The sequence below is a fragment of the Phocoena sinus genome, chromosome 11 (assembly GCF_008692025.1).
Source record: "Phocoena sinus isolate mPhoSin1 chromosome 11, mPhoSin1.pri, whole genome shotgun sequence".
In the NCBI taxonomy this organism is placed as follows: domain Eukaryota; kingdom Metazoa; phylum Chordata; class Mammalia; order Artiodactyla; family Phocoenidae; genus Phocoena; species Phocoena sinus.
In genome coordinates this window covers 95804021-95831835 of record NC_045773.1, presented here as the reverse complement: position 1 = coordinate 95831835, position 27815 = coordinate 95804021, and the positions used below count along the sequence as shown (strand labels likewise).

Genomic DNA, 27815 nt, shown 5'->3' with positions numbered 1-27815 from the left:
CATCAAAAAATCTAGAAACAATAAATGCTGGAGAGGGTGTGGAGAAAAGGGAACACTCTTGCACTGCTGGTGGGAATATGAATTGGTACAGCCACTATGGAGAACAGTATGGAGGTTCCTTAAAAAACTACAAATAGAACTACCATATGACCCAGCAATCCCACTACTGGGCGTATACCCTGAGAAAACCATAATTCAAAAAGACACCTGCACCCCAATGTTCACTGCAGCACTATTTACCATAGCCAGGTAATGGAAGCAACCTAAATGCCCATCAACAGAGGAATGGATAAAGAAGATGTGGCACATATATACAATGGAATATTACTCAGCCATAAAAAGAAACGAAACTGAGTTATCTGTAGTGAGGTGGATGGACCTAGAGTCTGTCATACAGAGTGAAGTAAGTCAGAAAGAGAAAGACAAATACCGTATGCTAACACATATATATGGAATTTAAGAAAAAAAAAAGACATGAAGAACCTAGGGGTAAGACAGGAATAAAGACACAGACCTACTAGAGAACGGACTTGATGACATGGGGAGGGGGGAGGGTAAGCTGTGACAAAGCGAGAGAGAGGCATGGACATATATACACTACCAAACGTAAGGTAGACAGCTAGTGGGAAGCAGCCGCATATCACAGGGAGATCAGCTCGGTGCTTTGTGACCACCTGGAGGGGTGGGATAGGGAGGGTGGGAGGGAGGGAGACGCAAGAGGGAAGAGATATGGGAACATATGTATATGTATAACTGATTCACTTTGTTATAAAGCAGAAACCAACATACCATTGTAAAGCAATTATACTCCAATAAAGATGTTAAAAAAAAAGAAGTTAATATTCACACTGAATGACTCGAGGAATCACAAATAAATGTAATCTGCTCCAGTTTGAATTCATACTTTGGTTTGGCTGAAGCCTCAAAATGTCCAATTCTGTGACAGATTTTTGTCATAGAATCCTAAGACTAGGAGGAATTTTTAAGGGATCATTACTTTAAAACACTACAGTGATATGACAATCTTACTGGTTTTTAAAGGCTTCCAGGAACATCCTTTTATTACTTACCAAAATGTTTTAAGAAAACATTTGTCATTTTGCGTAACTTACAGCCTTTCTCTGTAAATGAAATAGGGCCCTGTTTGGATTGACGGGGCTGCCTGGTGCTTTCTGATTTATGTTGGTGGTTAGTTCTCCACATGACACACACAACGGATTACTGATCTCAACACATAAGGGAATTAACTTTCTTTCTGTCGAGCACAAGTTACTTTATGTGCACTTTCTCATTTCATCCTCAAGACAATCCTTCTATCACCATTTTATAAATTTGAAAACAGAGATTCAAAAGCTTCCAGTAAGCGGCTCACACTCACATAGGAGTGAGGCTAAAGCCAGTTCTGCTCCCAAGGTCACCGCGGGAGGCCCTGCCGCCCGTCTCCAATAGAAGGCAATTAATAGGTGCAATTACACATCACTTCTCCTACTTAGCTTCCATGAAACCTTTAGGAAGCCTTCATCTGATAGGAGAGTTGACTCTTTTAACCCTAACCTCCACCCCAGGCCAAGGTGGTTTTCTTGGGGAATGGCTGAGTGGAAAAAGGAATGGTTCAGAGATGACTGGCAGAAAGAGAAAGGAGGCACCAGAGAACTGGCTAATCGGTAACCTAGGTGATCAGCTTTTGGAAGTTCAGAACTGTAACCTACAGACCTGGGCACTAGTTACACTAGCTGGAATATTCTACCTCTATCCCACAAGACTGCTTCCCCTGAGATTTCTGAATGGTAGAGGATTTCCCGTGGGCATCAGCATACCCATGTAAAAAGATTCACCTAACAGAGCAAAATCTGGTGGCCTAAAATCAACCTTTCAATTTCAAGTGTTAGTTGCAGTCCTGGGTGGGAAAGGAATGCCATTTGTATTACTATTTCAAAGGAATTTGTCTGAGTTGAGTTGGACGAAAGAGACGCACACGAAATGCCTGGTGTTTTCATCACTACTCACCCTTGCCCACATTTTCCCAGGTGCTTCTGTCTGTTACGCCAAGGAATGTTGGAGCTCTGGGTCTTGAAAAGGACAATTCCAGTGTTTGAGTCGGCTGACCAGGTTCTTCGTTCTCATAACTCTGCTTAAGGAATACACGATGTTCTCAGGCCAGTGTATGACATTAAGGAATACACAGCTTCCTGAGCCTGAAAAGAGAAGTTAAAAACAGTGGGTAGGGACTTCCCTGGTGGTGTGGTGGTTAAGAATCCGCCTGCCAATGCAGGGGACACGAGTTTGAACCCTGGTCCATGGAGATCCCACATGTCACAGAGCAACTAAGCCCGTGAGCCACAACTACTGAGCCTGCGCTCTAGAGCCCGCGAGCCACGACTACTGAAGTCCGTGCACCTAGAACCCGTGCTCCCCAACAAGAGAAGCCACCGCAATGAGAAGCCCGTGCACCGCAGAGCAGCCTCTGCTGGCTGCAACTAGAGAAAGTCCAGGCGCAGGAATGAAGACCCAACGCAGCCTGTAAACAAAACAAACAAACAAACAAAAAACAGTGGGTAAACTCTGGCAGAGGCTGAGATGCTTTTCATCACTTAAGGGTGGCATCATAGCAGCTGGAAAAGCCAAATCTATATTAATGGAAGCCATCAGTTATTCACGCAGTCAAGGATAACATTTATGGAGCTCATACTATGCGTTAGCTGGCACTTTGAAGATGCATAAAGTATGGTCCCGTCCTCAAGGAGCCCACAGTCTAGGAAGGCAAACCAAACAGTACAGTCCTGTAAAACGTTACAGCAACTCTGGTAGAATACTAAGTGGGTCTGGTGAAGGCTCGAAGGAGGGAGAAGGTGAACTTTGGGTGGAGTCTTAAGTGATGGGTAGATGTTTGTCAGGTGTTTCTTACTGGGGCAAAATGGTAGAAATGAGTGATCTTTCACTGTCTGTAATCTACAACCTTAGTCCTGCTACTGATTTAACTTGTTTTCCTACCCCTCTACCCCACTGCCTCATCATCCTCCTTTAAACTCATCTAATATGTTGTTACTCTGATAATCTTGAAGCCACCAAATGTGCCTGGCTCCACTTCTCAGCAGCAGTTTGTGAAGGTCCCTGGAGCCATACGCTTTTCTTGTTTCCCCAAAATGAGGAAAACTGGCACTTTGGCAATGTGGCCTTTAAAACAGCTTAGATGCAAAGCTCAGAAATTAGATTTTTGGGAGAAAATATTGCCTGGGCTTTGGTTGGTTAGTACTGGCCAGTTTTTTCACTTCCCCTTCATCATCTCTCAGCCATAAGGTTCAGTTTGGGATGAGGTGTGTGTGTATCTTTATGCATGGTAGTTGAAATATATATTCTTAGAAAAACCCTGATACTTAAACCATGTGGGGCACTTGGAAATCTTTTTGAGAATCAGAAATCTGAATCACTGTAAAAGGAAAATGTTTTTCCTATCAAGAATGAAAAAAATAAAAACTAAATGAATGTTTTAAAATGTGGAGCTGAAAAATAAGGGTTGCGTCTAGGACATAGTAGAAGCTCAGCAAATTGTGTAATTAACCCATCCAGCTGCCTTGATGGAGAGAAGTCTTCCTAGAACTGCTTTCCAAACAGAGGATAATTGGGAGTTGGTCTTCTTTCACTTCTGCTAGGATAGGAACAGCCTCCTATAATTTCGGTTTGATAAACACAGTATCTGTAATCTTGTTTAAGAGGGAGGAAAAGGAATTTCCCTCTGAGGCACTTGCAGTGGCTAGGCAGGAGGACACGGGCCCATGACTCATCGTTCTGCCTAAATCTGTCCATGTCACTCAAGGACCTCAGTCTGGACAGTGGAGAGAACCAGCAGTGAGAGTTATTGTGTTTCCACCATCTGTCCATTTCCCCTTAGGTCTTCACACCTTGAGGCATTTTAACGGCCCAAGGTGTCTGAGCTTAAATGCAACCACTCTGAGCTGATTTGTCTGTGGGGATCCCATAAACTGCAGCACCAAGAATAGACTATATAGAGATTTCATTAATCCTTTATTGTGAAATATAACACACGTACAGAAAGCTGTATAAAACAAATGTAGAGCTTAATAAATTATTGTAACTGTAAACCCCCCTAGGTCAAGATATAGAATACTGCCTGGACCCCAGAAGTTTTCCAGTGCCTTTCCTAATACAGCCCTCTGTTTCCTTTAAAAGTGGTGCTGCCCTTCAGAACTCTAATGGAAAACTGATGAATTCATAAAAGTGCTAACAAAAGATCAAGATGAAAAAAAAAATTAATTACATGGGACTGAGTGAACTGATGAGGATGACTATAATTTTTGTGACTTTCTGTTTGAATAAAAAAAACAACCATCCCACAAGGACTCAGGGGCAAAAAATATATAAATCAATTTTCACTGCAAAGTAAAGGAGCTGTTACAGTGGAGGATTACCGGACTGAATGTCAATATTATGACACAGTGTGAGTGTGTGAGTCTTTGGTAATTGCAATCACTGTTGCTTTTGTTGTGGTCATCCATTTACAATGCTTGGTGTCAGTTTATTTATCTCTTGTAAAAATAAAATACAGGGGGCTTCCCTGGTGGCGCAGTGGTTGAGAATCTGCCTGCTAATGCAGGGGACACGGGTTGGAGCCCTGGTCTGGGAAGATCCCACGTGCCGTGGAGCAACTAGGCCTATGAGCCACAACTACTGAGCCTGCGCGTCTGGAGCCTGTGCTCCGCAACAAGAGAGGCCGTGACGGTGAGAGGCCCGCACACCGTGATGAAGAGTGGCCCCCGCTCGCCGCAACAAGAGAAAGCCTTCGCACAGAAACGAAGACACAACACAGCCAAAAATAAATAATAAAATTTAAAATAAAATAAAATACAGTGTGTGTGTGTGTTAAAAAAAGAGAATATGTCTGCCACTGCAGGGGACATGGGTTCGAGCCCTGGTCCAGGAAGATTCCACATGCTGTGGAATAACTAAGCCCGTGCGCCACAACTACTGAGCCGGTGCTCTAGAGCCCGCGAGCCACAACTACTGAAGTCCGTGTACCTAGAGCCTGTGCTCTGCAACAAGAGAAGCCACGGCAATGAGAAGCCTGCGCACCGCAAAGAAGAGTAGCCCCTGCTCACCACAACTAGAGAAAGCCCGCATGTAACAACGAAGGACCAAACACAGCCAAAAATAAAAAAATACATTTATTTAAAAAAAAAAAAAGACTGCCCTAAGCCACACACAGGGGCTCTCTGCTGGGCCTGTGCTTCGCGGCTTCAGCTCTCCTCCAGCCGTGCCCCTTTCCAAAGGGACAGGGGCGTCTGTGAGGCCAAGAGGCCATGTCCACTTGGAACCCATGTCTCCCTTTCCAGACAGGGCACCAAGCACGGGGGCGCTGGAATTCCCTGTCCAAATGATTCCAGGCCCACTCCCAGGTCTTCCCGGGGCTCTTCCTCAGTTCCACCTTCCTGATGGGTGGCCCAGGGGCAGATATTTGTAGGATGCTGTGGATGAAAGTTAGGGAGTACACATACTTGATCACAAGGCCCTTGAGATATGGGATGGAGGAGGGCTGGGAGGAGAAGGTGGATGGCCCGAGGGTCTGGGGGCTGGCTCTCCTTGCGTCATGCGTTCCAGCAAGAAGCTTTAAGCCATCCCAGAATTCTCAGGTCCAACCTGGTCTTCCAGGTTGCAATGAAGATACATTTGTCAAGGTAGGAGGATAGAACATCTGTTATTTAATAGCTTATTAGTTTAATTTACAACTTTTAAATATTTAGGGCTATGGTATGCAGTTCTCCATTTAAGCCCCACAGATGTTAGCGGTAAGCCTGTCTAGAGGCAACTATCCTGACTATGATGGTAATCCCTCCTTGCTTTTCTTTATACTTTACCCACTGAAGTCTGCATTCCTATATATTAGTCACTCTTCCCTGTTTTTGAACTCTGAATAGACAGATCATACAGTATGTATTTATGTTGGCCTCTTCCACTTGGCATTATGTTTGTGAAATTCATCAACGCTGTTGCCTATAGCTGTAGCTTGTCAATTTCATTGCTGTATCGTGTTCTATTGTATGGATATCCTTCCATTTTAATGCTTATGGACAACTGAGTTGTCTCTAGTATTAGACCATTGTGAACAATTCATGCTATGCAGATCTTTATCTATTTCTATTGTTCATATACCTAGGAATGGAACTGTTGGATGATGGATATACATATCTTCAATTTTAATGGAAAATACCAAAATTTCCAAAGTGGTTGCACCAATTTATAGTCTTAGCAGCAGGGTATGAGAGTTTCCATTGCTCCTGACAAAGTTTGGTACTGGTTTTTAGTTTTAATCATTCTGTACTAGGAGTATTTTTAGTATGTCACTAAAAAGTTTCTTTCCCCCCCCACACCCCAGTTATTTCGTGTTGGAAGATACTAAAGTGATTCTAGTAACTTGGAGTTCCGAGTTGACTGCTAATAATGTCAGTAGATGTATATTAAGAGAAGATCTGTGGCCTTGGAAGATTCACAGTCATAAGATCCAGATATGCAGCTGGTGTCGACCTCATCCTTTCATAGGGATATGTGTGTCCCCAGAGTGTGCTCTGACCCTTGTGGCTAGGTACAAATTGCTGAATTACCCAGCTTGGGCCAGTCAGGACCACCTTAGAGGAGGAAGATCAGCTGAGGAGCCCACTGGCCACAGCTCACTAGCATGCCACATCTGGCAGCATCTGTCCCTCCAGGAGGCAGCCATGACCGTGTGCTCTGGTCAACAGCAAGCAAGGGGCATGAGCAAGGCTCGTCTGCAGAAACAGGCACAGCCTGCTCACTGCCCACTTCCTTCTCTACCTACCTGGGCCCCTGAGCTTCCTCACTTCACCCACCTCTTGCTAACATCCTCAGCCTCCTTGCCCCTTTGTCCTTTTAATGCACCCTCCTGGGCAAAGCCCAGCTCTGGATCGACTCAACTGTTTACTTTCCCTACATCAGTCTCCCAGTTGTTGAACATTGCTGGAAAAACCTCACACCCTGCAGGTGGTGCTACTATAAACTTCGGTCACCAATGCCATCTGGACCCTTGTTACTGTCAGGCAGCCCTCCTCTGTTCCCCTGGTCAGCTCACCACCCATTCTCCCATTTTTCTGATACAACGATAACAGATCCTTTTCTGTAATGATGTATTGGGTGCCTACTCAAGACAAAACTGGCTATTGTCCACTATACACAGGGCTATTTCAAACTTTCCCCACCCTCCTCAAGTCTCTGGTTCTATTTTCTGTCCATCTACTGAGCCCCAACCCCAAACTCCACTGTCAGTCTCAATAGGCAGGCTCTCCTGCTTCACGAAGAAAGTGGGGCCATTTGAAGCAACTCCCTTGAATTCCCTCCTCCATATTTGTATATCATTTCGCATCCAAACTCATCCCTTTCTCCTTCCCACCTCCTTGTGATAATACAGGAAGTGTCTCCCCTCCTACTTAAGCTAATCCCTCTGCCTGGCCTCAGGGCCATCCTCTCTTATCTTCCCAGGGACATCTCTCTATGCACCCGCTCTCTCCCCTCACTTCCTCCCAGCAGTGGTCAAATACGTTCACATCTCTCCCTTAAGGACCTGGTATCAGGGACTTCCTTGGCTTGACAAAGATCTTCATCCAGACAGGGCAGGAAGCAGTGCTATGGATTGAATTGTGTCCCCCAACCCCTGCCTCGACCCCCCAGTTCATATGTTGAAGTCCTCATGCCCAGAATCTCAGAATGTGACCTTGTTGGGAAACAGTGTTGGTGCAGATGTAATTCATTAAAATGAGGTCATACTCTCTTTGGATCTCAGTGTCCCCATTTGGGACATGAGGGGTAGCTGGATAGTACTTTTTGTGGAGTGCAGCTCCAAAATCTGTGGGAACAGAGGTGGTGGGATGGGAGAGGGAGTTTAGGAGAGAGGGCTCTGAGCTCTCCATCTCTCCTTTGACCAAAGCAGGTCCAGTTTTAACTGTTTTATGTTTGGGAACTTTTGGTAATATTTGGCTTAAAAAGTGTTTCATTGTTTAAAAAATAAAATTAAAAAATTCAAATCTACTGGCTTAGGTGATATCTCAGATCCTTTCCAACTGCAATAGCCTATGATTACAAGGTTTTACAAGTTAACACATATGGGTTTGATGAACACATAACACAGATTTTTCTCAAAAAAAGCCTGATTTAATAAAATTTATTTCTTTTCAGCAAAGGAAATTTGTTAAAGAACTTATGAAAGCAATTTAATTTTTAAGCCTTTTAAAGACCTTCATATAGAACAGTCGTAAATTAGAAAAGCAATCTTTTTTGGACCATATGTTGGGATTTGGGGTTTAGAAATATGCCCGCTGTCCACATGGGGCTATTAGACCCATGTGCAAGCAAGCACTTGTACACAAATAGGACCTTCAGATGACGAGCTCTTGAGAAGAATAACTGTGCCTGTTCCATCTTTGTTTCCCCAGGACCCAGCTCAGTATCTGGTACACAGTAGGTGCTTAATAAAAGTTTGTTGAATGAGAACATATGATGGAGTAGACTCCCTGGAGCTCGGTGAGAATTCTTGGTGGTAGGAAGGAAAAAGAACTTCTTTCTAAAGGAAGGGGAGGGTGGAGTGGAATCCAGAAGAGGGGCAGGCATGGGTAAAAGTGGCAGGGCTTCTGCGTGAAGGATGGTTATTTCTGTGGGATGGGATATTCACTGTTGAGAAAGGCAGCTCTCATGGTTCCCTCAGGACAGTCTAAGCTCCTGGTTTCCTGGCAACCTATTTTATTTCCCACACTGAGGCCAGTGGACCACTGAGTCTACATTTTCCCCATTTCTCACTGGGTGTTTCCCTAGCCTGGTATCTGCTCCTTATGTTTAAGGTCCTTGATGGGAAGGGGCCTGGGTTGCTACTAAGATAAGCCAGGTTCGGCAACCTTCATCTTCCATCTGGCCATACACAACTGGCAACGCGGTAGGATGTTCATGGCAGGAAGACCAGTGGCCTGAAATCAGGAGACCTGGGCTCTAGTCCCAGGTGTGTGGCTTTGGGCAACTCAGCCATTTCTAAGCCCCAGTTTCCTCATGTGTAAGATGAAGGACTCAGACACAAAAATTCTATGTCTTATTTAGGTTATTGCTTGGATATATAATCGGTAGGATACGATGAAAGGTATTGTTAACCAAAGACAGTATCTCTCTTTCTCTCTGCCTCTGACCCTGTCACACTGTGCGATGTTTCCACCTTGCTGTGCCTTTGAGATAAGGCCTTGAAGGCGATGGTGAAAATGCAGTGCTATTTAATTAAAAGGCACAGAAGCTAAGCATTTATCAGTAGTGAACGTGATAAATTGAGTGTATTTATCTGGTCCCCCTTTCACCACCTGGGTAGTGTCCTAAGGGAATGGGGCTTGCCCTGGGTCAGATTTATGGGTAAAGGGGTCCGAAAGACCCTCACCAAGGGACCAGGCAGTGTTCCGTAGAGGGGGAGCAGGGCCCCAGGCAGAAACCAGCTGGGTCCCCCTTATGGCTCTGCGGACAGCTCTGGGCCCAGGACTAGTGTAGCCAGCAGAGCATACTGGCTGTTACTGTCTGGCCACTGACAATACCTGAAACAGAGGCCTCTTGACACTGCATACTTATTGACTTGTCTTCCTTAGTAATTTCAGTTCCCTAGGCTGTGGAGCCTTACTAGATGCCGGCCAGCTGATGACAGAGTCCTTCTATCACGTTGGGATTCGTGCAGTTTATTTTGGTAGGTAACTAAGACAGAAAGACAGAGTTAACCAAACACTTCATAAAACAGTCCATCAGCCACCTGCTCGCAGAGCGGAAAGTCAGATTTTTTTGCCTCTCTTTGGCAGAAAGATCAGCCTTCTCTTGATTCCCATTCAGAATTCTAACCAGGTTACCTGTGAAAACTTCTGAATTGTGGTATGTATATATTTTCCATTTGTGTAAAAACAATAAATAAATAGCACTTATCTCATCTGGCCACGCCAAAGAAGAATTTGTTGAGGATTTAATACCTTAACGCATTGGACATACTTGAATTTGACTAAACAGTCAAATTGGGTGATTTGGCTCAATTTAACCAGTTTAAATATCCTTGGTGTATAGATTTTCAAGTGACCTTGGTTCTTTAAGAGTGATCCCTGAGGGGACTGGCTTTTAAGTGAATTGGAAATGCTCAGATATGTTTCAAAGATCTATAAAATAAGCCTTTCTTTTGCTTTAAATTGGTAAGACTCAGTAAAGAGAGTGAGGTGAAAAGAGCTATTAGTTCATCCGTGCGCACATCTAAATGTGCACCCCGGAGGCATAGCAACTAATAATTCATGTTTAAAAATTTTCTGCAAACAGCAAGATATTCCAAACTACAGCCAAAACCCTGACCAAGAAAAAAGGGAACGGCAGTGCTCATGAAATAAATGAGAATGGAAGTCAGAGTTCTAAGTCCTTTAAACCCTTTTGCACTTAGGTAATGTCTTGCTGAGCACATGGCCCTGGTTCTTTTCCTGGTCTTTGTCAGCAAACTTTTAGGAACCTCCTGGCAGAAGAGGCCTTTGTCTCAGGCAGTTTTCTGCACCTTCCACTCCTGTCGAGTTCTTAGATGCTGACTATTTATAGGGACTTTCAACTGCCTCCTTCTCCCATCTGGTATTAATCTTTATTTCTTCTTCTTTACTAGGTTCTGACTCATCTCTGCCCAGACTGACAGGTTTCCTGAGGCCTTGTTTCCCCAGACGTGGTGCCCCACCCAGGTAAGTCAACTTGCTGTTGTCCATGAGGAAAGGAAGGTCTTGATTCCCAGGCTCAGAGAACGAGGCCATGATCACTCAATTTTCCAAGTCAGAATTGGAGAGTTTTCCTTAGTGCCTCTGTTATTCCCACTCCCCACATCTAATCAGTAATGGGATCTTGTCCTTTCTAGCTCCTTAGGACCTCCATACCCCTCCCTTGCCCCCCATCTCTCCATCTCAGCTGCCACTGTCTTAGCTCATTGCCTCTCTCCTGGACTGTTGAATTGTCTCCACACTTCATCCTCAAAACAATGAGGAAGACTTTGAAGAGTTTTAACTGAGAAGTAACGTGATCACATTTTCTTCTCACAAAAATCACACTGAATCTAGTGGATGAATTGCAAAGGCGTCTGGAAGGGTGGTGGAGAGAAATCCATTACAAAGCTCTGCTAGGGTCTAGATGAGAAATGAGGAGGGTCTGGTTTAAGCCCATGACAGAGACAATGGAGAGGTGAGGAGGTGGGTATTAAGCAAGTAGAATGGATAGAGCATAGTAACTGGTTGGAATTAGAAGGCAAGGGAGAGGGAGTGTTTGTTATAAATGTCTCCCGGGTAGAAGCTTAGGAGATTGGGTGGATGATAGTATCATTATGAGAAAGAGGCAATTAAGAATTAAATCTGTGAGAAAATGATGAATTTAATGACATGTGAAGTTCCAGTTTCATGTGGGGAATGTCACGTGGAGAGAGAATCCATAAGCAGTGACATACAAGTCTGGGATTCAGAGTGAGGTTAATGTTGAAGACACACATTTTGAGTCTGTGTTTATAGCTGGTAGTTAAAGCCAGGGAAAGTATGACACTAGTGGACAGAGCTTAGAAAGTAGGAAAGGAAGCCAGTGGGCCCCCAGGGAACGCCACAGAGGGGAAGGGGCTGGAGAGGTAAGAGGAAATTCAGGATGCTGTGCTGTTACAGAAAGCAAGAGAGGAAAGAATTTGACAACTGGATTATGGACGTTCTTAAGAAAATCAATTTCAATGGAGAGTTGGGGACAGACGACAAATGCCATTGGGATGAATAGTGAGAGGTGAGACGTTTCAGACAGTGAGTCTAGATTTCCCTTTCTAGACACTTTACCATAAAAACAAGTGGAGAAATGGGACACAGAAAAGATGACATGCAAGGGCCCTGTCTTAGGAGCATGTAGCAGTGGCCTGTGCACAAGAGAATAGAAAGGCAACTGTGATGCTTAATTTTATGTGTCACCTTGGCTGGGCCACAGGGTGCCCAGATATTTGGTCAAACACTATTCTGGGTGCTCCTGTGAGAATGGTTTTGGATGAGATCAACATGTAAGTATTATGATTTTAATGATTTAAGTAAGTAGACTGAGTAAAGCAGATTGCCCTGCCTAATGTGGTGAGCCCTATCCAATCACTTGAAGGCCTAAACAGAGCAAAAAGACTGACTCTCCCTGAGTCTGAGAGAATTCCTCCCGCCTGAATGTCTTTGAACTGGGACATTGGTGTTTTTCTGCTTTTTGACTCGAGGCACTGGCTCTTCCTGGGCCTGTCAGCTTTTGGACCTGCTTCAGACTCCACCATCAGTTTTCCTCATTCACAGGCCATCAGACTTGGACTGGAACTAGATCACTGGCTCTTCTGGGTCTCCAGCCTGCCTACCCACCCTGCAGATATTAGGACCTGCCCATCTCTCTAATTACATGAGCCACTTCCTTATAATAAATCATATATACATGTCTTCAGGTTATTGCTTCTGTTTCTATGGAGAACTCTAACTAATACAGCATAGAATGGAAAATAAAAGGGAAAAAAAAGGAAATAAGGAAGGAGGGGAGAGCGAAGGGAAGGTGTGAGGTGGATGAAGTCCGTGAGAGCCTATGTGCTTCAAAACTGTAGGGAGAGAGCGCGTGACCGTTTAGCTGTCTGTAATCTCTGATGGCATTGAGGACTCATTCCTGTTATGTAACTAGAATTAACCTTCTGACTTTGCTGCCTTGGAGTCTCTTGTCTTGCAGAAGCGAGACTTCCTAGCTTGGATTGTTTTCTTGTTACTTAGGAGCTGTTGCTAGCATAAGGTCATACTTAGAAAATTGAACCCTCAATAAGATTACTCAGAGACTTGGCTGCTTTCTCCCTGGCCATTTTGTCTTTAGGTTGAAAAAAGAAACAGCTCACTTTCCTAAAGTGACATCACACATCACTTTGAAATATGCTCTACAGGCCAGCCCTGAAATCTGTGGGGTTTTTTGTTTGTTTGTTTGTTTTGTTTTTTGGAAACCCATGAAGAGAAATTTTTGTTTTAAAAAATGTTAAAATAATTTATTTTTACTCTAAAAAGCTTCTCTGATAACCCAGTTATTAGGAAACTATGTGCTGAATAGAAACAGTAGCAAAGGTGAGAATTTGTCCACTTCATACCTGACTCATTTCTGCCATATGATAACCTCAGAAAGGACCGGAGTGATTTACATGAGAGATTTATTGGGCACTCAGAATTCATTTCACGTCTGCTCTATTTTTGTAATCCTCTTTGTTATACTATTAAAGAGACGAAGATAAATCATTGTATTTGTGGTTGTAGCCGATGCCATTTGGAATATCTGCCCAGCCTCTCTGCTCACTTAGGGTAGCAGGTTCCAGATTTCAGTTTGGACAACATGATGCTCTAGTGTTCACAGCTGCCTGGACCTGGGGTTGGTGCCTGACCAAAGTTCAGAGTCAAAGTCCTTCACACACACACTGAGTCACTCATGCAGACCCTCTCCAAGTGCAAACTTGGGCGCGTGGCTGCATTTCTGCCTCTGGTACCATGAGCTATATCCTTGTCCTTAGGATGACCACCTCCCTTCCTTTCTCACTATCCTATCCCCCACCGAGCTGAGTTGAACTGTATTTTATTACTTGCAGCCAAAAGAGTCCTAATTTATTTCGCTATAATTTAAAAAATAAAAATATTCCCTTCTTGAGTTGAAATAAGAATTTCAACGGTAACTTCTGGGAACAGTGTGTTGGGGAACACAATGTTCTAATTAAACAGCTACCCATACTCTCTAGCCTCTTCCTCATCCCAAGAAAGCCTCAGGAAGTAGTCATGACAGGCAATGCTACACCCTTGTAGGAGGTGTGGTCAGTGCAATATCTATGACAGGTGACTTGTCTGAATCCATCAGGATTACGCATGCATACACCTGTGGACCCAGCAAAAGCATTTGTGGGAATTTATGTTACAGATAATTTATTGTATGGGTGCAGAAAAAAAGAAGTATATACATATAATCATACAGGTGCAAAAAAGACACAGTAGAATGTCACTCGGTAAAGCATTGTTGGGAAGAGCAAAGTATCAGAAACAACCTACATTTCTATTAATATAGAATTGGTTAAATAAATTATACAAATCCACACAATTGGAGTACTATGATGCTGTAAAAAGGAACGAATAAGGTCTTTCTGTATGGAAAGATTGCCAAGTGAAAAGAGCAGAGTGCATGAATGAGAGGAACCCACAGCTCTTTGAAGCGCTGTAGGAATGAGACTGGAAATTCCTTCCCTGGGGACAAAATCTCCTATTTCTCATAGTCCACGATAGAAACCATGCTTAAAATTTTACCATGTCTGAGAGAGAGAGAAAACAGTGACTCAAAACCCACACTAAGGTAAGTAACCTTAAACTGCTCTTTTCCTTGAAAATGAGGATTCCTCACCTTCATCATGGATGATAAAGTCTGAAGAAACAACTTCCGAGTTTACTTGGGACTGCCCAAGGTGGTGCTGACAGATAGGAAACAGGCCTCCTAGTTAAACGTGAATTCCAGATAAACAACAAATACTTTGCATACTAAAGTGATATGCTGAAAACTATATTAAAATTTATTTGTTGTTTATCTGAAATTCAGACTTAACCGGTGGCCTGTGTTTATATTTTGCTGAATCCGTCAACCCAGGCCCCAGGGACTAGCCTGCCCGAGTGGAAGCTCCAGCCTCCATGGTTTGAGACACAAGTGGGAAAGCCCATTGGTCTCCATCATTCCAAGGAAATGACAACCAGACACCCACCCATCTAAGAACCAACCAGATGCCCCGATGGGCATGACAACCGCTGCTAATTTCTCTGCCACCTCCTGCCCCAGCAAATGGCCACCATCCAGGCCTCTGCTACTGCTCTAGGTCCCACAGAGAAAGCACGAATACCCCCTTCACTCGGACGGGTGAAGCTCACAACCATCACATTTGATGGACTTTGTGTTTCTAATAGGAAATATGGATTTGTGCTGCTTTCCCAAATTTTCTCACCTGGCCCACCCACTCTCATGACTTAAAAAGACAGAATGACTGTGTATTCTGTCAAGAAACCCCCTTCTAGCAACCAGAACATGGTCCAAGGCAGCCCCTTCTGGGTGCTAAGGTATCTGGCAAGCCTCGAAGGTGGTAGCCCATCATCTCAGCTGCTTCATCTGAGAGGAAGAGGGTGGCTCTGGGGAAACATCACTCCCACAGCAGAGACCATCTTTCCAGTTATGAGGGGGCCTGCTCAAGTCTTGACTGTGACGTCCCATCAGAGAAGGGGAGCAAGCCTGTCCTCAGGAATGTCAGCTCTTTATCTGCCTTTCATTGGTTCAAGGCACAGATCGTGCTCATGGAACACCGCTCAGCTTTCCTCCTCCATCAAAGAGAAAACTCTCCTGCATGGGAAGACCTCTTGGAATGTACACCTTGGGTTACCCGCCGTCTACATGTGCGGCCAGCTCTGCAATTACAACACACACGATGACAGTGAACACAGGTCCCAGCAGCCCTCCTCCCAGGGACAGAGGAGATGTGTAAACCCCACAAGTGGTAGGCCTGTCTTCTCTGAACCTCGGTCCCCCCAGGTTCCAGCTTGGTGAGCTGACAACCTGTCTTCTGAACAGTCCATAGGATTGGAGGCTAAGCTTCCAATTTAGCTTTCTGGAAAAGGTGGGCCCACAGAAGAACAATTAAAGACAATGGCTGTGCTAGATCAGTGCCACAGGAGAGGACTGGCTCCTTCCTGAAGCTGCAGCTCACTGAATAAAGGCCAAGCCACCAGCAGCCACAGTTCAAACAGAGAAGTGCAGCCACTGCTGTCATGATTCAGACACTGAACCCTGCACTAAGTGTGGGCGAATAGTCGGGTGTGTTACGTCACGGAGACTGATTTCAAAGTGTGGTGAACGCAGTGGGGTTTTTAGGGCAGACACACAACTGCTTGCAAACAAGTAGCAGGTTCAATGAGCGGCGTTTCGTGCTCCTGTGCAGGTCTTCTCTTTGGTCTCTCGAGGGAGCTGGAAGAAACCCAATTCTGAAACTCAAACCTGCATCGGCCATTATTTTCCCTTAAACTAGAGCTGAACCTAGGAGATCTTCTGGCTTTATTTGCCAAATTCTAATGGGAACTGAGCCCTCCAAATATTATTCTTATTATGTTGTGCTAATATTTTTTGCTGGAAACACATCATACCAAGATGTCTTGGACCCCTTCCTTTACCAGACTATTTGAAAGCTCAAATGAGCAGACATCCAACTTCCGGGCTGATCCAGGTTTTTCATGATCAAGCCAGGGCAGGCAAAGATTCCAGGAAAAGTCTCCTGGGAAGGCCAAGGATTTCTGAAAGTATCTGTGGACAAACAGATGCAATATGACTGGGCTACTTCCCATAACTCAGCTAAACTGATGAAAGTGCTTTGTGGATTATTGGCAGGTAGACTGACTGTGGCCTGGGCCCTGGCACCTGGGGCCTGAGCTGGGGGAACCCGCCTGCCGTTCAAATGCTCCTTGGCTGCAGAGAAGCAGGAGAAGCCAAGGGGCATCCAGTGGGGACTGGATTTTTGGACACAGTATTGCCAGGCAGACACCTGGCCGAGCCTGCGGGGATGTGGGAGGGGACGCAGATACTTTTAATCGCTCCCAACCCTTCTCCTGTATGTCCCCCTTTCTTCTTCTCCCCTCCCCAGCAGCTCACCAGAAATCATGGCCTAACGGAGCAGGATGGAGTTCAGTGTTTCTCAGGTGAGATGCACAGACCACCTGCATCAGAATCTGTGGAGACACTGGTTTAAAATCCGGATTCTTGGGGCCTGCTCTAGACCTACCCACTGAGTCTCTGTGGGGAGGCTTGGGAGGCTGCACTGCTCACAAACTCCCCTGGGTGATTCTTACAGGCACTGAAGTTGAGAAGCATCATTAGAAGTAAAAGGGTCTCCAATGAGCAGCCAAAACACCCAAGTTCAACTTACTACCTAGATCGTCTTGGGCAAGTTGTTTATTACTTTCCAGCCTCATTTCCCCACCTGTAAGCATGGGTATGCCATTTTATGAGACTGATTTTTCTTCTCCTTGAGGATTCAATGCAATAAGACACAGGACTAGGCTGAGCTCTTGCTAGATTTTAGCAGCCAGGACCCCAGGAGAGAGAGAAAAGGGATGGTGAGCTAATGAAAATCTTTGTAGGCCTCAGGGTGTATATAGTTTACAGCAATCTTCAAAGGCTCAACCTTTTCTGGACGGACACAGAGCACGGAGATTTAACACCAAGTGGCTTGACTACCCACTAAAGCCTTACTAACATAGCCAGGAGTGGAGGATATGGTGTTACAAGGAAGAAAATGTGACAAAGAGATGCTTTCAGCCAAGCAGACACAGGCTAATATAAAAGTGGAATAGGGCTTCCCTGGTGGCGCAGTGGTTGAGAGTCCGCCTGCCGATGCAGGGGACACGGGTTCGTGCCCCGGTCCGGGAAGATCCCACATGCAGCGGAGCGGCTGGACCCGTGAGCCATGGCCGCTGAGCCTGCGTGTCCAGAGCCTGTGGTCCGCAACGGGAGAGGCCGCAACAGTGAGAGGCCCGCGTACCACCAAAAAAAAAAACAAAGTGGAATAATACACCTAGCTAAGAGCATAGGGTAAAACCCACATGTGCTCTCAGCCACTGATTCTCACCAAGGGCAATTATGTCCCCCAGGGAACAGTGGGCAAAGTCTGGAGACATTTTTGATTGTCATAACCGGGGGATGCTATGGCATCTAGCAGGCAGAGGCCAGCGATGCTGCTAAACATCCTCTAGCGCAGAGGCCAGTTTCCCGTTATGGAGAATTAACTGGCGCAAAATGTTAACAGAGCCGAGGCTGAGAAACCTTGCTCTAAGCTAACGCAGAAGACTGAGTCACGGGTGATGGAAGGACGCCTCCAGGTGGCTAAACACCTCCCAAGTCACAGGATTCTGCTGCTGGATTGCAAAGTCTCACAGATGGACCATGTGACCCGGTGTCCTGCAAGCTGGAGGATCACCACTAACCTCTTTCCATATCACGTGTTCAGCGTAGCCAGTTTCCTGCTTGTTTCCATGATGAAACAATCGGGGAAAGTGTTCCTAGAGCTTTGGCAAAGCAGAAGTGTTCTTCTCTGCAGGGGAGGGAGGAGGCCGTCTCACTCCTAGCAATTGTCTCTATTTTTACCACGAGGGTAGAACAAGAAGAAGGAACTGGGAAGCCTGGCCATCCAACGGGGTTTGCCCCTCTAAGGAGCCACGCCCAGCAGGGCTGGCCTACCGGTTTGGTTTCTTTCTCAGGACTCCATCCACATCCCCTGGGATCCCTTGACCATTTTCACGCATCTGGCCTTCCTGCCTGCAGGGCCAGCGTCATGGGGGTGTGTGACCCCTGTGGTCACCAGGACTTCATGTTCAGAAGGACCCTATGCTGAGTTTGATGCTCTGCTGTCATTTTGAAATTCTTAAATGTTCTTCCTTTGAGCTTGCATTTTGTAAGTGAATTCTGATGGGGCAACAGAGCATGCACACGGTCCGTGTGTCTGTCCCTTCTTCCTGCCCCACTCTCACAGACGCTCCCATGAGCACCGAATTCCAGTGGACCCTCAATGTGTGGGAGTTCACAGAGACTCAAGGCGAGTACAAGGAAAGTGTGTTTCGTCTCCAACTGAGTTAGCTGGGGAGCGGGAGGGATGCTGACAGCACCAAGAGGCCACACTTTGCATCTGAACCAAGGCTTGCTTCTAACCCAGAAGGAAGGCGGTGGTTTCTAAGAAACATGGATGAGCAAAGAGCCCTCTCATGTTCTTTCTTCCTCACATTACTTTCCTGCCCTAGCCAAGGACCTGACTGATGCTAAAAATGACGACAGAGAAGGAAAGGGAAAGGTTAGGCCACCCACAGTCCCTTCCCTTTCCATCCTTCTTTACTCATCAGTAAGCTGAAGGTAGGGATTGTTAGTAACATGTGCATGCACCAAGAAATGAAATAGAAGCAGATGAGTTACTTTTGCGCAGCTTTTCCACTGTTACGCTAAGAATGAAATATGCAAATTGTGTAATTTTTGGCGATTAGCATACTCGTTAAATGCTCTTATATTTGCATTTAAAACAGGCATCGCACAATATTGAAATGAAAGGGGTAAAATATATGCTAATGATTTAAAATTTAAAGTTTCCTTCACTTAGAGTGGCATTCAATAGTGGCATTTTAAAAAAACAACAACAACAAAAGAAACGATGACGAGCCAAGAGAGAGACTGTGGAAGAAAGGAAAAAGCTTTTATTTTAGTACCTTTTATTTGGCACCTTTCCCCTGCTTTTTAAAAAAGGGCTCCCACATTTTCATTTTGCACCGGGCCCTGCCTGTATGTGCTTCTTCCTGCAGCCACAGTGGATTGCTGTGAGGCTGTAGGGATCTATTAGCCTGTGTGCACAGGCAGTGAGTGCCCAGGAACTGAAGTCCCCTGGGAGCGGCACTGAACCAATGACCGAGGCAATGGGAGGTACAAAAACCCCAGCTCCTGTGTTGCCCCTTCAGGACAGCCTTGTCATGTGGCCGGACCAGCTCCAAGCTCCCCTGTGGGTTTGATCCAAGTCACCTTCTATCCAACTTCGCTCTTGGCAGTGTGCCTTTCCATGGTCCCACTTCCTCACTCCTTACTGGTTTTTCCTGGGGAGAGTTCTGAAACGATCACTTTCATTTGACCTGAAATGCCATGTCCATATCTCTGGAAATCTGGGCCCCAGCCAGCTGAAGCATTCAAGGGTCTGTGGACGAACTCACCTGTCCTCCTCAGTTCTGTGATCTGTCTCTGCCAGGGCCACTTTTTGTGAGGTGTCAATGGTAGATGGCAGGAAGCCCAACGCCATGGACATTCCCAAAGGAGTCTTCTAGAAACGTTGAGTTTGAAGGTTTACAGCGAAATGTTTTATTCAAACATCTTTCCGTGCAGGTCAGAGGGAATTTGGAGAGTACTTTGGAGAGCGGGCTCTATCATGGGTCACTCTACTGCACGCAATGTTCTGGGCAGGTCTGGGGCAAGACCCCAGTGAGAGAAGAGCGGACGGCTCTGACCTCAGGGAAACATGCTCTATTTACCTAACAAGCCTCCTGACGTCACAGTTTCCCCAGCTCTGTTTGCTTGGCTGGGGGAAAAGAGAATAAAATGTACAAACAGCAGGCTTTGTTTCACCTGTTTAAATGAGTCATAATCTATTCTGTAAAAATTGGTCTGGAACCAAAACAAAAGTCGTATCATCTTTTCCCACTCATCCAGGTACATTGTTACTTATCCTGAACAGTCTTGGGAAGCCTTTCACCTTCTTTGCCCGGAGAATTTTTATCTATGCTTCAAAACTCAACACAAGGTCAATAGGCTCTCTTTCCCATTGCCACCTCAGAGCCCCACGTAAGTATTTGCGTATATGGTTGCTATGCCCCCTTAGAATGTAAGGACTTCAAGTCAGAATCCTTACCTTATTCTTTTTAAAAATTTTATTTATTTTTAAATAAACAAATTAATTAATTAATTTATTGGTTGCGTTGGGTCTTCATTGCTGTGAGCGGGCTGTCTCTAGTTGCGGCAAGAGGGGGCTACTCTCTGTTGCAGTGCGTGGGCTTCTCATTATAGTGGCTTTTCTTTTCTTTTTTTTTTTTTTTTTTGCGGTACACCGGCCTCTCACCGCTGCGGCCTCTCCTGTTGCAGAGCACAGGCTGCGGACGCACAGGCTCAGCGGCCATGGCTCACGGGCCCAGCCGCTCTGCAGCACGTGGGATCTTCCCGGACCGGGGCATGAACCCATGTCCCCTGCATCGGCAGGCGGACTGTCAACCACTGCGCTGTGGTGGCTTCTCTTGCTGCAGATCATGGGCTCTAGGCATGTGGGCTCTAGAGTGCAGGCTCAGTAGTTGTGGTGCACAGGCTTAGTTGTTCCGCATCATGTGGGACCCTCCCGGACCAGGGCTCGAACCCGTGTCCCCTGCACTGGCAGGCAGAGACTTAACCACGGCGCCACCAGGGAAGCCCCATATCTTACTCATTTTTGAAGCCCCACAACCTGGCGCAACACTTGTTATATAACTGATCTCAGAAGCATTTGATTAAATAACCATAATGGCAGCTATATGAACCAGGCCCTACACTGAGCACTTCACACGCATTATTGTCTTCCCTCCTCACAGCAACATGATTAGGATCTATAAGGTGGGCACTAGTACCCTTGTTTTACCGTTGGGGAAACTGAGGCCAAGGAAGGTTAAGTAAGATCTTGCCTAAGATCACATAGCCTCCTTAGCCAGAGGAAAGAGTCAAATAGCACCAGAGCCTGTGTTGTTCACCACGGAATAAATGAAGTTGGTGAATAGGTTTTTCCAAGGTGGTCAGGAAGAGAGCTCATTAGAAGGCAGACTTGTCTGTACAATGGCCTCTTAATTAAACAGAATAGCACAACCTTCTGAGACTGAAGCAGGAAGAAATAGAAAATATAAACAGACCAATCACAAGCACTGAAATTGAGACTGTGACTAAAAATCTTCCAACAAACAAAAGCCCAGGACCAGATGGCTTCACAGGAGAATTCTATCAAACATTTAGAGAAGAGCTAACACCCATCCTTCTCAAACTCTTCCAAAATATAGCAGAGGGAGGAACACTCCCAAACTCATTCTACGAGGCCACCATCACCCTGATACCAAAACCAGCCAAAGAGGTCACAAAGAAAGAAAACTAAGACCAGTATCACTGATGAACATAGATGCAAAAATCCTCAACAAAATACTAGCAAACAGATTCCAAAAGCATGTTAAAAGGATCATACACCATGATCAAGTGGGGTTTATCCCAGGAACGCAAGGATTCTTCAATATATGGAAATCAATCAATGTGATACACCATATTAACAAATTGAAGGAGAAAAACAATACGATCATCTCCGTAGATGCAGAAAAAGCTTTTGACAAAATTCAATACCCATTTATGATAAAAACCCTCCAGAAAGTAGGCACAGAGGGAACTTAACTCAACATAATAAAGGCCATATATGACAAACCCACAGCCAACATCGTTCTCAATGGTGAAAAACTGAAACCATTTCCTCTAAGATCAGGAACAAGACAAGGTTGCCCACTCTCACCACTCTTATTCAACATAGTTTTGGCAGCTTTAGCCACAGCAATCAGGGACGAAAAAGAAATAAAAGGAATACAAATTGGAAAAGAAGAAGTAAAGCTGTCACTGTTTGCAGATGACATGATATTATACACAGAGAATCCTAAAGATGCTACCAGAAAACTACTAGAGCTAATCAACGAATTTGGTAAAGTAGCAGGATACAAAATTAATGCACAGAAATCTCTTGCATTCCTATACACTAATGATGGAAAATCTGAAAGAGAAATTAAGGAAACACTCCCATTTACCACTGCAACAAAAAGAATAAAATACCTAGGAATGAACCTACCTAAGGAAACAAAAGGCCTGTATGCAGAAAACTATAAGACACTGATGAAAGAAATTAAAGATGATACAAACAGATGGAGAGATATACCATGTTCTTGGATTGGAAGAATCAACATTGTGAAAATAACCATACTACCCAAAGCAATCTACAGATTCAATGCAATCCCTATCAAACTACCAGTGGCATTTTTCACAGAACTAGAACAAAAAATCTCACAATTTGTATGGAAACACAAAAGACCCCGAAAAGCCAAAGCAATCTTGAGAAAGAAAAACGGAGCTGGAGGAATCAGGCTCCCTGACTTCAGACTATACTACAAAGCTACAGTAATCAAGGCAGTATGGTACTGGCACAAAAACAGAAAGATAGATCAATGGAACAGGATAGAAAGCCCAGAGATAAACCCAAACACATATGGTCACCTTATTTTTGATAAAGGAGGCAAGAATATACAATGGAGAAAAGACAGCCTCTTCAATAAGTGGTGCTGGGAAAACTGAACAGCTACATGTAAAGGAATGAAACTAGAACACTCTCTAACACCATACACAAAAATAAACTCAAAATGGATTAAAGACCTAAATGTAAGGCTGGACACTATAAAACTCATAGAGGAAAACATAGGCAGAACACTCTATGACATAAATCACAGCAAGATCCTTTTTGACCCACCTCCTAGAGAAATGGCAATAAAAACAAAAATAAACAAATGGGAACTAATGAAACTTAAAAGCTTTTGCACAGCAAAGGAAACTGTAAGCCAGATGAAAAGACAACCCTCAGAATGGGAGAAAATATTTGCAAATGAAGCAACTGGCAAAGGATTAATTTCCAAAATTTACAACCAGCTCATGCAGCTCAATAACAAAAAAACAAACAACCCAGTCCAAAAATGGGCAGAAGACCTAAATAGACATTTCTCCAAAGAAGACATACAGATTGCCCACAAACACATGAAAGGATGCTCAACATCACTAATCATTAGAGAAATTCAAATCAAAACTACGATGAGGTATCACCTCACACTCACACTCAGAATGGCCATCATCAAAAAATCTACAAACAGTAAATGCTGGAGAGGGTGTGGAGAAAAGGGAACGCTCTTGCACTGTTGGTGGGAATGTAAATTGATACAGCCACTATGGAGAACAGAATGGAGGTTCCTTAAAAACCTAAAAATAGAACTACCATATGACCCAGCAATTCCACTACTGGGCGTATACCCTGAGAAAACCATAATTCAAAAAGAGTCATGTACCACAATGTTCATTGCAGCTCTATTTAGAACAGCTAGGACATGGAAGCAACCTAAGTGTCCATCAACAGATGAATGGATAAAAAATATGTGGCACATATATACAATGGAATATTACTCAGCCATAAAAGGAAATGAAATTGAGTTATTTGTAGTGAGATGGATGGACTTAGAGACTGTCATACAGAGTGAAGTAGGTCAGAAAGAGAAAAACAAATACCGTATGCTAACACATATATAAGGAATCTAAAAAAAAAAAAAAAAGGTTCTGAAGGACTTACAGGCAGGACAGGACTAAAGACGGAGACGTGGAGGATGGACTTGAGGACATGGGGAGGGGGAAGGGTAAGCTGGGATGAAGTGAGAGAGTGGCATGGACTTATATATACTACCAAATGTAAAAGAGATAGCTAGTGGGAAGTAGCCACATAGCACAGGGAGATCAGCTCGGTGCCTTGTGACCACCTAGAGGGGTGGGATAGGGAGCGGGGGAAGAAGACACCAGAGGGAGGAGATCTGGGGATATATGTATAGGTATAGCTGATTCATTTTGTTATAAAGCAGAAACTAACACACCATTGTAAAGCAATTATACTCCAATAAAAGTGTTAAAAAAAATCAGAATAGCAAAATTCCTTACTTTAAAAAGAAGCCATTTTACTCTCCCAACTCTATATGGAACCAATTTTCATTTTAACCAGTTTCTCCCAAGTCCTCTGAGCTTTGGTATCAGAAGGTCTCGTTACACAGGTATTTAGTTCTGTTGCAAATTAACAGCAATAAAGAAACCAAGCACAGCTGCAGAACCAGCCTCCTCCCAGCTCGTGATTATAGCTTGCTGGGGGACTCTACCAAAATTGCATTGTGTGTTTATGACACAAAGAAATTCTTGAGGGTGGTACTGATATACCCAATTAACGACACTGGTATTTTTTGCCCCATGGGGCAGACAAGGAAAAGGGATTTTATTTTGTTATGAGAAGCACTTTCTTGCTTATACTTAAATTTTATTGTTCACAAAGGATTTCAAAGTATTACCAAAGAATATGAACACCATGCTTGAATCATCTGGGCATAGTGGACTTTCATAGCCTAATGGGTGGTGTTTCACACTGCATTTCTTTTCAATTCATCTTGGATTCATTAAAAATAAAATCACGAATGTTCACCAGATTCCTCGCCCCCACCCCCCACCTCCAGCCTTGGGCTCTGAGGATGTGGCACATGGGTGGCTTTCTAAGGCTTGGTCAAGGCTGAGGACTTGCCTGCGGCCCAAGTGATCCTGTTTCTGGAGTGTCTTGCTTCCTCGTCCACTTAGGAACCAACGGCCCCATAGTTCAGGCAATCTGGACTTGGAGTTGTCATTTATAGTCCCCCAAACTTTGAGGATGATGAAGTTATGAAAACATGAGAAATGGACTCAAATAGGAGAAAAAGTTTTAAGAACCACAAAAAAACGAGAAAGAGGAAGGGCTGTATAGTGGGAAAAGTGATGAACTGATGGTTAGAGAGACTTGGGTTTTAGGTAGGGTGATCATACAATTTATTATCCAAATTGGGACTCCTTTGAGGTTGAGAGAGATTAATGCTGATAATTCTGCTGGGACAACAGGACTAGTGGGGACTGTCCTGGTATGGCATGGTCACCATAGTTCCAGGACACTAACTAGCTGTCTAACCTTTAGCAAGTCACTTAGCATCTCTGAGCCTCAACTTCTTTTCACGAAAGAGACAACCTACAATCTTCCCAGCCTTTTTCCATGAAGGACCTCCTCTTTAACTTCAATCTCCATGTTTTCCTCATGTTTCCTGCCAACTTAAGGCCTCTTGCTCCACGCCTAGGAGAGTTCTCCTAGAGTGTATTTACAACCTTAGGCGATCAGCAGGGATCACGAATGGAATAACTGAGCAGCTGGTCATTCTCTTCTCCTGTCTGTCCCACCCCCACCCCATACTATCTCACTCTAGGGGCAGAAATGCAATGGTCAAAACCCCTCTGCAGATGGGGCAAAGTGGGTCTCAGACCTGAGGTCTGCAGAATCAGCTGGCAAAATAAATAAAGGGCAAGTTGGCTACCTAAATACTCCATGGGTAGTGCAAACATTCTAGATTCTACAGCAGTACACTTGCAATGTGCTCAGTGGGGGGCAGTGCTGCCCACCAAGTGCTATTGGGAAATGAGTGTTAGGGGATGGCTGGTTGTGACAATGACGGAAGGTAGACACCACTAGTATTTTGTGCCTAGAAGTTGGGGATGCTAAATGCCCTGCTATAAGCCAGAGACACTCGCATAGCGAAGAGTCATCCCACCCCAGTTGTTAAAAGCATCCCCACCGAGAAACACTGAATAAAAGAATGGGCTTTTCAGTCTTACCTGTAGAGAATAATTTAGACCCTCTGAAGAGGGCTCACATCACACTGGACGGCTTGCTATGGTGCCAGAGCACTGCGCAGAACTTCCAGATGGAGCTGCTTAGTTCTCACAGGCCCTGAATAAAAGGAAAGAGCAGAGGTGACACCAGAAGGCACCGTGTAACTCAACCCCACCCTAGTCTGAAGTACACAAAGCATTTTGTGGGGCGGTTTCTTTTTTCTCTCAATGTTTACAGAACTGTTGAATCATTGTCTTCATTTACTTATGAGATGATTGACATCGTCCCTGAAAACAGAAAAACAACTCAAGCTAAATCTAAAATGCATGTCTGCAGGAAACAGGGCGGTCCTTGGTCTCTGCTTTGCCTTCTATGGTAAACTTGGACTTCTCCTGGGTTTGGTTTCATTCATTTCAGCTAGAAGTGTGTGGCGAATAAACTTTTCACCAGTCTTCCCATGGAATGGTTGACTCAGATTTGCTGTGAGTTAGTGGCCCCAGGGGGAGAAGGCCAGGGCTCCCTCTCCATAAGATGCCTCCTGAAAGGGAAGAAGTCATTGACGACCCACAAAGGAGACCGTGGCCATAAATATTTCAGAATTTGCCTTCCTCAACATCTTAAATAATGGAAAACATTTGCTTGTTTAAGACTTTTAAGTCCTCCGGTCTTTGGATTCAATCTCCAGTGGCGAGGTACAAGCATGACGTCATGGTCAGGAGGAATGCACAGCACATAAAGGCTGGCCTGGGCCAGAGGGAAGCACTAAGCTCTGGAGAGGGCCCTCAGACAAATATACAAATGTGGCCTAGCACATGTCAAAGGCCTGTGCGAGGGCAAACATCTTCATGACTTTGGTCCTGGGAAGAGAGACCCGGCCTGGGACGAGAATTTACAGCTGACAAGCTGCTGATGACGCAGTTATGACCAGTTAGCGCATGAACAGCCACTTTGGGAACAGGGGGCTTAGCACGCCAGGCTGGAAATCTCAGACCGAAGTGGGGACAGCCCCGTTCACCCGTGCTGGGATAAGTTTACTCACCGCACGGTCTGCCCCCTGGGCCTCTTCTCTGCCTTCCTTTGATTTACGGCCCTCCCTGCAGCTCTGTAGAGCTTTGACATACATGACAATTTAGCATCAAGGGAATTCTCAAGACCAGGGGAAGAATATCTTTCTGGGCTATAAACGTCGCTCTGAAATTCTTCTCATCTGTAACCTTTCAAGAGCATGTGAAATGTGCACGGCTTGCCCCCTGCAGAGTCCCTGTCCTCTAAGCGCTCACAACTCCCTGGGCCTATCTTGCTCACAAGTGTGCTTACAGATGTCCTCTATGACCCCCGAAGTGTCAGCCAGCTTTACTGCGGTGGTTCTCAACTGGGAGCAGTTTAGTCCTGTGGGGGGACATTTGGTAATGTCTAGAGATTTTTTTTGGGGGGGGGCGCGCTACGCGGCATGTGGGATCTTAGTTCTGCAACCAGAGATCGAGCCCGTGCCCCCTGCAATGGAAGCATGGAGTCTTAACCACTGGACCGCCAGGGAGGTCCCTAGAGACATTTCTGAACCACTGGACCGCCGGGGAGGTCCCTAGAGACATTTCTGATGATCACAGCTGGATGGGAAGTGTTACCAGCCCGTAGGGGATGGATGCCAGATATGCTTCCAAACATCCTACAATGCACGAGACAATCCCCCTCAACAAAGAAG

The 27815-nt window shown here is 44.9% G+C and overlaps 1 protein-coding gene across 1 annotated transcript in view; it reads right to left on the bottom strand.

Annotated features, from left to right (window-relative positions):
• The window catches only part of NEDD9 (neural precursor cell expressed, developmentally down-regulated 9), a 298143-nt gene that overhangs the window by 112314 nt on the left and 158014 nt on the right, over positions 1-27815 (bottom strand). Inside the window, exons 5-6 of the mRNA XM_032647489.1 lie at positions 26116-26230; positions 2008-2195 (exon numbers count right to left, since the gene is read on the bottom strand). Of these exons, the coding sequence (XP_032503380.1) occupies positions 2008-2019 (12 nt within the window). The 5' untranslated portion in view covers positions 2020-2195; positions 26116-26230. The remainder of the gene's footprint in view (positions 1-2007; positions 2196-26115; positions 26231-27815) is intronic.